General features: G+C 44.9%; 1 protein-coding gene and 1 long non-coding RNA gene across 2 annotated transcripts; both read right to left on the bottom strand.

Moving 5' to 3' along the window:
* Nucleotides 1-5,856: 5,856 nt before the first annotated feature.
* Nucleotides 5,857-7,801, bottom strand: LOC142888553 (uncharacterized). Its single transcript, XM_076026970.1, has 5 exons — nt 7,551-7,801; nt 6,997-7,101; nt 6,659-6,700; nt 6,454-6,573; nt 5,857-6,187 (listed from the first exon to the last, which is right to left on the bottom strand). Exons 1-5 carry the CDS (start codon nt 7,777-7,779, stop codon nt 5,907-5,909), a joined length of 777 nt encoding a protein of 258 aa, XP_075883085.1. The 5' UTR covers nt 7,780-7,801; the 3' UTR covers nt 5,857-5,906.
* A 2,366-nt stretch (nt 7,802-10,167) lies between these two features.
* On the bottom strand, nt 10,168-12,114 carry LOC142888554 (uncharacterized). The gene is made up of 2 exons (XR_012926707.1): nt 11,685-12,114; nt 10,168-10,627 (listed from the first exon to the last, which is right to left on the bottom strand). It is a non-coding gene; the product is annotated as an uncharacterized LOC142888554 (long non-coding RNA).
* Nucleotides 12,115-12,506: the final 392 nt, after the last annotated feature.

Here is a 12,506-nt window from a genome sequence, read left to right as displayed (position 1 = left end):
CTGGGTGTTAGCAGATTCTGTCTGGAGCTCAGAGGCCTGCCAGATGCTTCCGCATCAACACCTCCTTTATCACCTGAAGAGAGTCATCCTGCCAACTATGACAGTAATTCCACCTGAGAGGGCCACACTGACAGAGGCTCCATCAATGGGATCGACCGGGTGCCGGCTGTTGCGTCCGGCGTCTGGCGCTTTCTGGGAACTTGGTCCTTGCGGAGCGACGCTGTCGACCGGCGTTTGCACTTTCCCAAATTTATGTGTTCAATTAAAAAAAAAAGAAGAAGAGAGAACGAAGAAATGAAAAGAAAGAGCGGCGCATTCCTCCGGAGTTGTGTGCCAACCTGCCAAGCTGTGTGTGCGTATGGACGCTTCTCAATCGCGGACGGGATAATGGTAATAAAAAGCGGATGGCGGGTTAACCGTAACCTGGGAACCCAGAAATGCAGTGATTCGACTTCAGATCTGCGGATGATGGGGGCGTTCTGTAGGTCATTAGAATCTTGTGGTTCAAGGAAATATGTTATAACCGATAAAAAATAAATAAACCACCAAATCCACTGAAATAGTGACTCGTTATTCACAGCTGCTCATTGAAATATGATAATATTTATCGTATTTTTATTTATCTATTTATTTATTTTTTTTACTATTTTTCAAAATGAGTCTGCTTTTCTTCCCTAAAAGCAGTCAAAGCCAACCAGCTATGCTAAAACACTGCACAGCATGTCTTGACTCCTGCCTGTATCCGTGTTCTGCACATTCATTTGAACGGATTTAGGTTTTGACGCAGCACATCCGGGCCGGCCTTTGAAATGGCAGGTCGTGTAAAGACACTCTCTCTGCTTTTATAATAAGACTATAGGAGAGTCTCTTTTTTTGTGCCCAACACAAACACAGCTGTTGCCCAAATTCCATTAGTATAATTCAGCTCGGTATTGTGCGGTGCACTGTGGTCCCAGGTAGCATTGTCTCAAATTGCACGCTACCGTTTCACGCTCTTATCTTCACAGTTTTCTAGCAAGCCCCATCTTCCAGTTTTGCTGCTTTTCTATTGTGAACTTCAAACAGGTGGTGCGGGCAAGTAAGATTTATATTTATCGTACAGAAGCCAGGCACACGGTTCAAAACATTCAGCCGCTAGGAGCAGCTAGGAGCACCACATGCCACGTGTAGTCTTGAGGGTGCGAAATGTGCATCACTGCACACTGGTTTGGACTGTTGTGGAATGTGTGAATCGTGCACTGCTTCTCCGTGAGGGTGTGCGCAACTATTCGGGACGGAAGTTTTCAATGTGGGACGCGTTTGTTCTTCTTAAATCTGAAGGTGTGGAACGCTCTGCATTTTAGATAGACAGATAGATAGATAGATGGATAGATAGATAGATAGATAGATAGATAGATAGATGGACAGATAGATAGATAGATAGATAGATAGATAGATAGATAGATAGATAGATAGATAGATAGATGGACAGATAGATAGATAGATAGATAGATAGATAGATAGATAGATAGATAGATAGATAGATAAGTACTAAATTCAGCAGTTCTCAGCTACACAATCATTCATCAGCAAATCACTTCATAAAGTAGTGCATAAAGAGTAAGAGAGTAATTAAGACAAAGAATTTGAGGCCGTAAATACTAAAATCCAGTCACACAATCAGTGTGCTTTTCTGCACACGCTGTTTTTTTGGGGGAACACCTTTGGCATGCTGCGGCACAGCCCACAACTGCGAGACGACCGCACCGCAAAACACACTCACTCACACACACACACACACACACACACACACACACACACACACACACACACAAAAAAAATGCCAAAACAATAAAAGCGCTTTAAAATAGCAAACGCTTGACGCCAGCTCATTACGAGGGTGACATGGTTTCTCCCGAGGCAAGCCTCAACTCTTCGTCATTATACAACGCAAGCCGTTGCTCACGCTCAGAATATTTATTAGCCTCCCTTCCGAAATCTACGCGGCCAGCGTGCGGCGCATTCCTCGGCAGGGTGGTTGGTTGTGGGGGGGGCGGGGGGGGGAGGCACCTTGCGTCAGCTGATGAACCTCGGCGTGTGCACCCCGCTGTGCGCCAGTGCGACGCGTCACTGTTGGAGGAGGAAAATGAACATACGGTTTAGGTTAAGCCACCAAACCTTTTCTAATTTCACTGACAGACCACGCACACATTAGAAAGCATCTATTCAGGGGGATTTTCTCACCTTGTAAAATATTCACGCCACAATACACAGCCCACAAAATTTAGTCCGTGCAATCAACTTGTTGTCTGTTCAGCATTTTCAAATCAGATGATTTGAGGATTCTGATCAGATATGCATCTGCAGGCTCTGGCGCTGGTTCAAGGCTTCATTTCAACTGAATAGTTGGCTCAGAGCTGCCCTCTGTGTGCATACCTGCGCCTGTGCATGAGTCTCGACATGTGAGTGGGATTCTTTGTGGGACTTTTTTTTTTTTTTTGTTTAGCTTTGTTTGGGTTTTAATTTTTTTTTTTTTTTTTTTTTTCCCTTTCTTGCACCTTGCCAGCGCCGCCGCGCTTGTACAAATAGGTCTGCCGTGGTGCGTGTCCGCATTTGCTGCCAGGGATCTCTCGTATTAGTGCGCGGCGTTTGTCTGCATGCGCCCATGAAACCTTCATCTTTTGAGCCCTTTGGTGCCGTTCTTCTCGCCACGTCGGTCCAAAAAAAAAAATTTTTAAAAATCATCCCTCTCAGTATGAAACACCTTCTTTCTTCTTTTTTTTTCCTCGTCAGGATTTCTGAGTCGCTCGTGCTCATCCGGGAAACGGCATCCTGCATAAAAAAAAAAAAAAAGAAGACATGACTTCTCTTTTAAATCAAGCAGAAAGGAATGCACATTTGCTCACGGCTCACCTTGAGGCCTTGGCCTGCGCCAAACATGTTTTTGGAGACGACCCACTCCCTATGCCGACCTACTGGGTGGGGGATGGGGAGGTGTTTCCAGATGATGTTGTGGCTTTTTACAAAACGCCACAACACAATCGTATCCAATACAAACGAAATGTGTTTGATAAAGGTTTTCTTTTGTTGCTTTTTTTTTTTTTTCTTTAACCGCAGTGCATCATCCCTGAACATGTGACCAACATGAGGTCAAGAGGACAGTGCACCTCTATTTTAATTGACTTCAAAGCCGCTGTAATATTGTTGCCATAATTACCCCATCATTAGCTGTGCTCTGTGAAGATTTCATGCTAATCTCGCAAAATACTGATTCCTTCTTTCCTCAAGGCTGACTTTGTAATCCCATAATGAATCTGCCTTTTTATTTTAGAGTCTTAAAGATGTTCTGTCGTTCCATTGTTGTGTGTGTGTGTGTGTGTGTGTGTGTGTATGCGCGCGCGCGCATATGTGTGTCAGTGTGTATGTGAGCTCACACGCTTGCAAGTGGAGGCATGAGCGTGTTTGTACACTTTCACCGGCTTCTAACGTATGCGGCCCCGGTGCTGCGCTTTCTTCACGCTGTGATTTTCCACCAGCGTAAACAGCGTAAATCCTGGCCTGACACAAAAACACCAACAAATTATATCAGAGAAACACATTTTTTCTTTTTTCTTTTTTTTCTTTTTTTTTTTTTTTTTTTCACTTTCTTTGTTGGAACTCAGCCCGTGGCAAACACTCAAAGTTCAACGGGCCCTTCTTGTGAAAAGCTGTTGCAGCTGAGAGACGCGTGGGGCTCTTTGCTGGAATCTTCCTGGACAGGAATGATAAACGACCAGCTGAATTAAATACAGTGAGTCATGCTTTTCAAAACGGGAATACCCCGTCTTATTAAAGACGCTTAATTTAGATCCCGATACTCCGAGTCATCCGATTCATCGCTCTCCAAAAAAGAGAGCCAGAATCAAAGCGGGGAATTCACAGCGTAACTCAATAGCCGATCGGGGCTCGTGTGCTCGTGGAAGTACCTGGAATACAGAAAATAACAGGGATCCGACCCAGTGTGCTGCGTCTTTTCTCCTCTTCTCAGTGTCACATCAATGCTATTGCCACTTAAAGGCGCAAAAAGCCCCGATGACAAAGGTTGGAAAGCTTCCCCCAGCTTAGCCTTAGCCTTAATAGTGGCACCGCGGCGACACCTAACATAGAATTAAAAGCAATTACGAAAAAATGCTTCCAGCCCCCTTTGAGAGGTGCCTGCGAGAGGAGAAACCGGAGAGTCTGTGTTCATTTTTGCACAGCCGCAGGTGCTGAGAGGATACGGCAGTCCTTTTCATATTGGCAGCTGTTTGATCAGGCTAACAGCGCCGCTCACGACCATATAGCTGCAGGTCTCAATCAAACTCCTCATCACATTCAAAGGGCGACGCCGCGTCTCGGGTGCACTTCAGGCCCTTTCCATATAAACACAGCTGAATTATTCCTTTGAGTTGCTTCTAAGCGTTATTTTTTTTCTTCCTTTTCTTCCTTTCACCTCCTTTGCTCTCAGATAAGAGGAGGAACAAAAAACTCACAGTAGCAAGCCGGGAGTTATGTTTCCCAACTCGTGTTTCAAGCTGTCCTGTATCATGCGGCGAGGGTGTGAGTTTTGCGCCGCAAGGGCATCTGATAGCCCGTCAGATCACTCGCGGCTGATATTCTTTACGGTGCATTGTGGGAAAACAAGGGAGAAAGTCGAGGGCGGCGAGAGAAAGACCTCAGCACAGACACTGACAGTGAATGGGCCTTGTAGTTAGCGTGGCTCTGTTGATCATAGTTATCACAGCCACGGTAGATGGCTGATAGCTGAGGTGTGCTGTTTGTGTGTGTGTGTGTGTGTGTGTGTGTGTGTGCGCGCGCCCGTGACCGTAGCCCCGTACCTGCGTGCGTGCCTGCCTGCGTGATCTGACTGACTGCACAACAAAGAGTCTGAATGGAATTGAGTCAAAGCTCAAACGCTGATGCAGCTGCATACCGGGAGGTTTATGATGTGAAACACCAAAGGGAAGGAAACAATGATCACATTCATGACATGTCATTTTCCTCCACTTTTATCTGAGGAATTTGTTGAGTTTTATGCCTCCTTCTTTCCCATAATGTGTCCACCGTGCCCAAAGTGAGCCTTTGTTCGGGGGGGCTTTGTTTGAAAGGGCTCGACCTCATTCTCCCTAATCAGGCGCAGGTCGGTTGCCTTGACGGTGGCATCGTGTCTTCATACATGCGTGCGTGCGTGCGCCCAGGTTAGCACGGTGACCGGTCTGAGGGTGTAGCCTTTTTCTTTTTCTTTTTCTTTTTTTAGTTTAATTCTTAATGCAATCACTTCTCCTCGGTGTAAAGCGCGCAGAAAGAGTTGCTTTGTCTGGGTTCAACTCAAAAAGAGCAGATATGTGTGTTTGGATGTGAAACACCTGATGATGATGATGATGTCACAACTTTTGGAAATCATTCATGCTTCAGTGCATGGATCAGGCCTGGGGTTGCAAAGTCAGTGTGTCTTCTTGCTCTTCATTCACTTTTAGTTTTTAGCCGTCCGGTCCTTTTTGGGTTTATGCTTCTGTCAGACTTTTTTCATAATGGATTAATAAAAATCACTTTATCACACTTTCACGTATAATTACAAAGACTGTATATACTATACTAAAATACTACGGCTCTGAGGGTCTGATACTGACCTGTTTTATCACTGGTCGTCAGATTTTATGTTTTGTTATGTTTTTCCCCAGCAACTGAGTCGGCTGATAAATATGAAAACTGTTCCTTCTGTTTCAGGACACTCCTGAAGGTAAAATCTAATGAACACTAGAGTAATTATAATGATATGAAATGAAATGGTATGATATCAAAAAAAAAAAACACTTCAAGAGGCCACAAATTCTCATTTTGGCAGATAAATGCAATACATTTTTAAAGGCAAAGCTTTATTGACATTTATCGGAGGATGTTTTGATGTCTCACGAAGAAAAGAGCAGGAAACCAGTGAAGGTTGTCCTGTGGTACTGGTCGTCCCATACCACTCCGCCAAGTCGCACGGAGACGACGTCGCCCGCCTCCAGCTGCGCGGCGACACCGTTGGACGCGCTGTCCTCCAGGTCGGAGGATCCGTGCCGGTCGCCTGAGGTCACTAACAGCTGCCCGTTCTTGAAGATTCCCAGTCTTGTGAATGAGTCAGAATGTACCACGTGACCGGTGATTCTGAAGTAGTAAACCCCTCTCACGGGCGCGGTGAAGGCGCCTGAAACACAGACAGCATGCAGACGGCTAGAATTCATCGCTATGATGATGTCACAAAGTCATTGAAATCCTGTTTTTGCCAAGCAGAGCTTGTGTGCGTGTGTATGTGTTGTGTAGATTGTCATGGCTTGCGTCCATGAAATATTGCCAGGTTATCATCGGTCTCCTGCATTTAAACAAAATGTTGATTGGAATTGAGCAACAATCAGGAGAATGGGAATCCCCCTGAATGTTGCCTGGCGTTTTGCACATTGCCAACCAGCGTACCTGTGGTGGGGTTGTAGTGGTTCCCGACGTTGGTGACGACGCGTCTAAAGACGAGCTGGCCAGAGTCGGAGTTTCCCTCCCCATGTGTCAGAAGGGAGGCAGAAAAAGCCACTTTCCTTGCTGCAAGAGGGTTGAAAACAACACACGAGTCAACTCTAAATGATTTTGTCAGCACAATAATAACAACTAGGGACGTAGTACTGACCCCTGTCGCTGGTTTGAAGTTCTTCAACTGCTGCTTTTTGCTCTGAAATCACAAGACCCACACTTGTTGTTATCCTCACAAGTCAAATTGAGTGTTTCCTGAATCGTTTGGGGGCTGAGAAACCTCAGCCTCAAACCTCCATCAAATCTTCTGAATGAAATTCAAGCACAGCACTCAATGGTAAAATGAAAACACGCATGCTACTGTTCGAACTAAACGAAATCTGATTGATCCTGGGATCCGACCAGACGGGGAAGTGAGTGAAATTTCAGCAACTGTATGAGATTTTTTTTTGCTTTCTTACGGTTCAGTGTATCTTATCGACTGCAAACCTTTACCTTCCTGTTCCACCTGCAGCTCCTCCACATGGCCTTCATTAACTGCTAGTCCTTCCCGCAGAGCGCAAAGCTTCTCATGAGCGACGGCGAGCTCGATAGCTTGAGCTACAGTGACAAACAGAAGGGGCTTCAACACCAAAATGCTTCAGGGCTGGATAAAATGATCTATCTATATTTCTATAAAAATCAAATGCAAAAATTTCAGCATCGGTCGTCTTGGACTACATTTGCATGACGAGGGCCCGAGGTCAGCATGCCACCGCATGAGGAAAGCATGGCTACGCACTCAGCGGCGGTCAACATATGGAATTAAACGGGCAATCCACAGATGAGAGAATATGGAAACAGGCAGATGTTGAAGAAAATAAGAAGCAGAAGAGGAATGAAGAGAGACGAAAATTTACAAGGGTTATTTTTTTTTAACCAAAACGCTCATTTTACTTCTGCCTGTGAATGCCACATGTGATGCGACATTTTGACAAATGTCGCATCACCCCGATGTATACTATTTGTACTGCCACTTAAGGGACAGACCTGGGGCAGACATTGCTTACCTGAATTTTCCTCCTGCAGGCTCCACACCAGCTTCTCAGCAACTGTCACTCTGTGGATCAGAAGCGACAGCTCAGTCCAGATGTCCCTCGGGTTTGCCTCCTGAGCATCATCATCCCAGCTTTCAGCAGGTCCGTCGCCGTCATTGCGGTTGTTGTCCTTGTTCTCGAGATCTTCTGCTCTGCATGCAAAGCAAAGTATCAGAACCAGAAAGAAAGCCAGATGCTTCATGTCCGCCCGCCTGTTTGTGGCAAAACTGTGCACCGCAGTAAGAATTTATCGGTAATCTTCCAGAGGTGTGAAAAAGCACACCTGCCATATAACGATAAGCAGCTGGAGGCGGTGATAGAAAGTCGAACATATAACAACTTGAACTCACGCCATAAAATAATATCTGGTCATGTAAAATCAAGCTTAGTTGTGCATAAAATGTCATTTTTATTTTGTTCCGTATGCAATGCAGGATGTAATAATAGTTATGATGCTGTTTGTATTGACATGGATTGGTAATAATAACATGGTGTCTGGCAGAGGAAATTTTTTGGGGGATGATATTCAATTGTTTCTCGCCACCTACTCAGTATTTTTTTTTTTTTTTTTTTTGAGAATGACTAACTCTCAATAGAAATAAAACATAAATGGTCAAACATGTGGTGTTCTCATACAGGTGTGCATTTATGCATATGAAAAACATGACCCTGCAATGAACTGGCGACTTGTCCAGGGTGTCACCCTGCCTTCGCCCTGAGACAGCTGGGAGAGGCTCCAGCAGACCCCCGTGACCCTGAATAGGAATAAGCGGGTATAGAGGATGGATGCATGAAAAACATGACCCAATAAAACTAGAATTATGTGCCAACCACAGAAGGTCTTTCAGGCAAGTCTCTCTGACGATGAAACCATTTTAACATCATGACACTTTCCACTGATGATAATCATTGTATTTTTCCAGATTCTACATGGCTGTGAAACCTCTGGTGAAAATGGAGAACCTTCCAAAATACCCGTCTTATTATCATCCTGAAGACTTGGGGAAGTTTCCCGCTGCCAGAAGACCATTAAGTGGGCGTGAGGTTTGTGAGTCATGAGTGTGTGGATCAGTGACAAGTGAGATAATGAGACGCAAATAATGGCAAATCAGTTTGTTGTAAAAGAAAAAAGAAGAGGAAACATGATTCAGGCTGACTGCTGCTTGTGTTCGTGAGTTCAGAGCGATCTTAAATTCAGAGCGGTGGTTAGTCAGCGCATTCGGCTGCATGCTACAGAATTGAATGTCTTATCTAAGCACCGAGCAAGGGGAGAATAACAATAGACAGAGATGTCCAGTTTTTTTTAATTTCATTTAACTATCTTTCCATCTACCAGAATCTCGCGGTCTGTTTGTCATAAGATGTTAAAGATATGTAAAAAAATAAATAAATAAATATCCGTGTGCTATTTGGGGTCACTACCAACAAATGTACAGATGCTGCGAGTTTTGAAAGGAGAGTCTCTCTTGGACTGACAACACAGGGTTTTGTAGTGTGGTGCCGGGGGGGAGCAGAGATGAAGAGAGTAATAGTTAGACTGCGGTCACATTGGTATGCAGACAGTCATGAAAGCAGCGCAGTGCCTGTTGCATCTTGCAAATTCATTTGCTGAATATTGTGAAATTTCACCACTTACATTAGAGCAGGCCCTCATGAGTGTAACCTAAAGGACGGGTGCCTTGTTAAATAAATGGGAATTACAGGTGGAATCCTGACGTGCACCAGTGCTCTGTTTTTACATCGACATGTCTAAGAGTTTATCAGGCAAATAAAATGTAGCGCCTGACAAAGGCTGCAGATGTTGTCACAGGTGATTTATCCATATCTCATAACCATCACCATAAAATCTGACTCCGCGTGTGTGTGTGTGTGTGTGTGTGTGTGTGTGTGTGTGTGTGTGTAAAGGTGGAGTTTTTACGGATTGCATAAAAATATCTATATAGTATAAAAAAATATAAAAATACATTTAATGAAATCTATACATAGATGAAAACAAACAACATTGTACATAGAGAGTGAATCAAGTGTAATTGTACTGTAACACTGTAAACGCCACCTGGTGGTGGATTGGTGTACATGTAACAAACTCCTCCCCTTACCTGGTTGCAGCCGTGGCTCAGCAGGCCTGACTGAGTTTAAAAGTTTTACTACTGCTACTACTACTACTACTACTACTACTACTACTACTACTTCCTTCAATGGTACCAGCTGCACTGACTTTCGTACTGATACTTTATCCTGAAAACCTGAAGCGACGGCTGGGACGCCTCCATTGGCGTTCAGCAGTATCAGAATCAACATGAAATAACACGACCGTCGGACAAACCTCAGCACAAAAGAAATCACCTTCAGTTAACTCTCAAGTTAAATTCACTCGTCCCATTGGCTCACTTTAAATCATCAATCACTACTTTTCTGTCTTCCAATTGTACCTGCTATCTCAGATCATCTCTGTTACTGTATTTTATTGTGGTGATCTGTATGTTAATTTTTTTTTTGTTTTTTGCTTTGTACTCTCGTCTGCACCGTAAATTAGGCTTGTTTCAGTGTATTAACAAGATTAATCTAAGGTTACAAACAAAAAACCAACTCAGGGTACTGATTTATCATTTTAATATTATTTTTGAAACACACGTTCCACTGCTTGCGTTCCCACACAATCGCAGAGTTCTTTCGCCGGGGTGTCGGTACAGTATTGACGCAGAGTGAAAAACATGTTGCGCGGTGTCAGAAGTCGCACATGCCAGAGATGTCTGGCATTGCTTTCTGTCAAAACGCTGGTTAACGAGGCGAGCGCTTCGTCTGCGGCTCCGGCTCCCAGTTGTCCGAGTGTCCGACTGTGATTAAAGCTCCAGTAAATCTTCCCACCCAGGGAGCTTCTGGAGAATCCCCTCAGGTCATCCCTCTCTCGCTCTCTCTCTCTCTGTGCTGCAGGGAAGAGCCTCGTCTCCTTTCCCATCACACCGCGACCTTGACCTCTACCCGCCGGTCTCTTCCTGTGTCTCGGCCGCAGATTGTCTGGCCCCTCGGTCTGTCGGTTTGATCAGCTCCTGCAAAAAAAAAAAAAAGAAGCAAAAAAGAAGCAAAAAAGATCTTTTGAGGATGTGTCGCAACAGCAGCTGAAGTGCGATGCGATGAGACTGAGACAGAGTTATCGGGCGCCTCCGAGTGACAAGTAACATACCTTCCCTCATTCTCCTCTCAGGCAAATTCCTCTCCCCGTCTTTCTGTTTATCATCTCCCCTTTCTTAGTCAGTCGAGGCACAAAAGTGGTGCGTTGAGCTCTTTCCTCTCTCCTACTCCCCCCCAGGAAACTTGCTAATACTTTCTTCTGTTGTATTAAAAAGAGCTCTCGCTTGACTTTCGTCGCCTATAATGTGATCGCTTCACATGGCAATCGCCGCGCCCCATTATCAGTGAGATTTGCTCTTTTAGAGAAATGTTCAGAACATAAAACAATCCAAGACTTTCTCTGTGCTCCACACTTTGGCCAATCCGCTTCCTTCCAAGACCCACTTCCCCCTGGGTGAGCCACGCTCTGCGGCGGGAGGCCGAGGTTAGCCGCCACTGTGTGGAGGCGGTCTCGGCTGCACAGGTAGCCGACTTCATCCTGATCTAATGATGCATACTTCCCCACCGTTTATTGCAGGAGGGAGCACTAGCCTGTGCATGTCTGCCGCTGAGAATGCCCATTAATGCTCTTTTCTCCCTCGGGTAATGACCACCTGAGCTATCAAAGACAAGCGTGTCTGCACCCTCCGCCTCACCCTCCGCCCTCCCCTCTCCACATCACACTCCATCCCCGCCCTGCCTCTGCTCCAGCCCGAGCCGAGACACATGCCGCAAACCTTATACGCATGTAAGATTGCCGCTGTTGTTGCTGAGTCATCCTGTATGAGCCTTTACAACTTCTCTTGTACATTTTTCCTGACTGCATATGCTGTGATCATTTCAATACAATGGTCATTTTACTTTTGGAAAGCAGATGGAGCAATAATTAAATATTTTAGGTCAAATATTGTTTAATGGGACAGACAGTACATTTAAATAAAGAAATAAGAAATATAAAATGAATTGATATCAAACTCTCCGACATTGGGGCCCCACCTGGTCCGTCCATCCACTGCTATGACCTTCCAGCAGTCCCTCTTCTTCTGATTGGGGAGGTTCCGCATCCTCCTGTCAGCGTCCCTCAACCCACAATAGATGTGTGCACCGTACTTCTACCTGGGATGCGTGATTCCCTGTCACCGGAGCGCAGCGTCGCCTAATCTTGGGGAACAGATAAAGCTAATTAGGGGAAAGAGACATCAATCAGCGCCGGAGGGCATATCAGTCACTGGGTGTGTTTCACACACACGCTACCAGCTATTATCTTGAGTGATTTAAAAAAAAAAAAAAAAAAAATTAAGCTCACAAAGGATGTGCTGTATTTCCTAGGGTCGTTTTTGATCAGCAATGATTGTGAATGATTACCCTAAAGCGTGGATTGGGAGTTCAAAATTAGCATTAGCCTTGTTGAGACGACGTCTGGTCACGCTGACACACACACACACACACACACACACACACACACACACACACACACACACACACACTCCCTGATGATTACGGCAGGAACAGGCGGTTCAGAGCAGGGGCAGAAGCTCGTCGAATTGCTTCGAGATACGTTTAGTAAAATGGAAAGGTTTTTTTTTTTTTTAGAAGCAACCTTTAGCCAATTCGATTGAACTGCCGCAAATGTCAATTAAATTGGTTATCTGATGATAGATAGATTCATTTTGTTGCGTTTTCAAACAAACGAAGGCACTCCACGACTAGTGTAGGACCCACTTCATCCTGTAGGTGGGAGTGTAGCTCTTTTCTCTTGGATGCCTTTAACTATGAAAGCCCTCAAATAGAAGAAGAAGACCATAATGGTTTTATTTT

This window comes from Nelusetta ayraudi, unplaced genomic scaffold (genome assembly GCF_046127955.1).
Source record: "Nelusetta ayraudi isolate G7.1 ecotype Tasmania unplaced genomic scaffold, CSIRO-AGI_Nayr_v1 ptg000019l, whole genome shotgun sequence".
Taxonomy (NCBI): Eukaryota; Metazoa; Chordata; class Actinopteri; order Tetraodontiformes; family Monacanthidae; genus Nelusetta; species Nelusetta ayraudi.
Note: the sequence above shows the minus strand (reverse complement) of the source record. Positions and strands in the feature narration are given on the sequence as shown.

What these genes read in the sequence shown, in the direction of transcription:
- LOC142888553 (XM_076026970.1), bottom strand. Translation starts at nt 7,779, where the DNA reads ATGAAGCATCTGGCTTTCTTTCTGGTTCTGATACTTTGCTTTGCATGC. An exon ending in CCTGCAGGAGGAAAATTCAG is followed by an intron (nt 7,102 to 7,550) that starts GTAAGCAATGTC and finishes TTGTCACTGTAG; the next exon opens with CTCAAGCTATCGAGCTCGCC. An exon ending in CCACTACAACCCCACCACAG is followed by an intron (nt 6,188 to 6,453) that starts GTACGCTGGTTG and finishes TCTGTGTTTCAG; the next exon opens with GCGCCTTCACCGCGCCCGTG.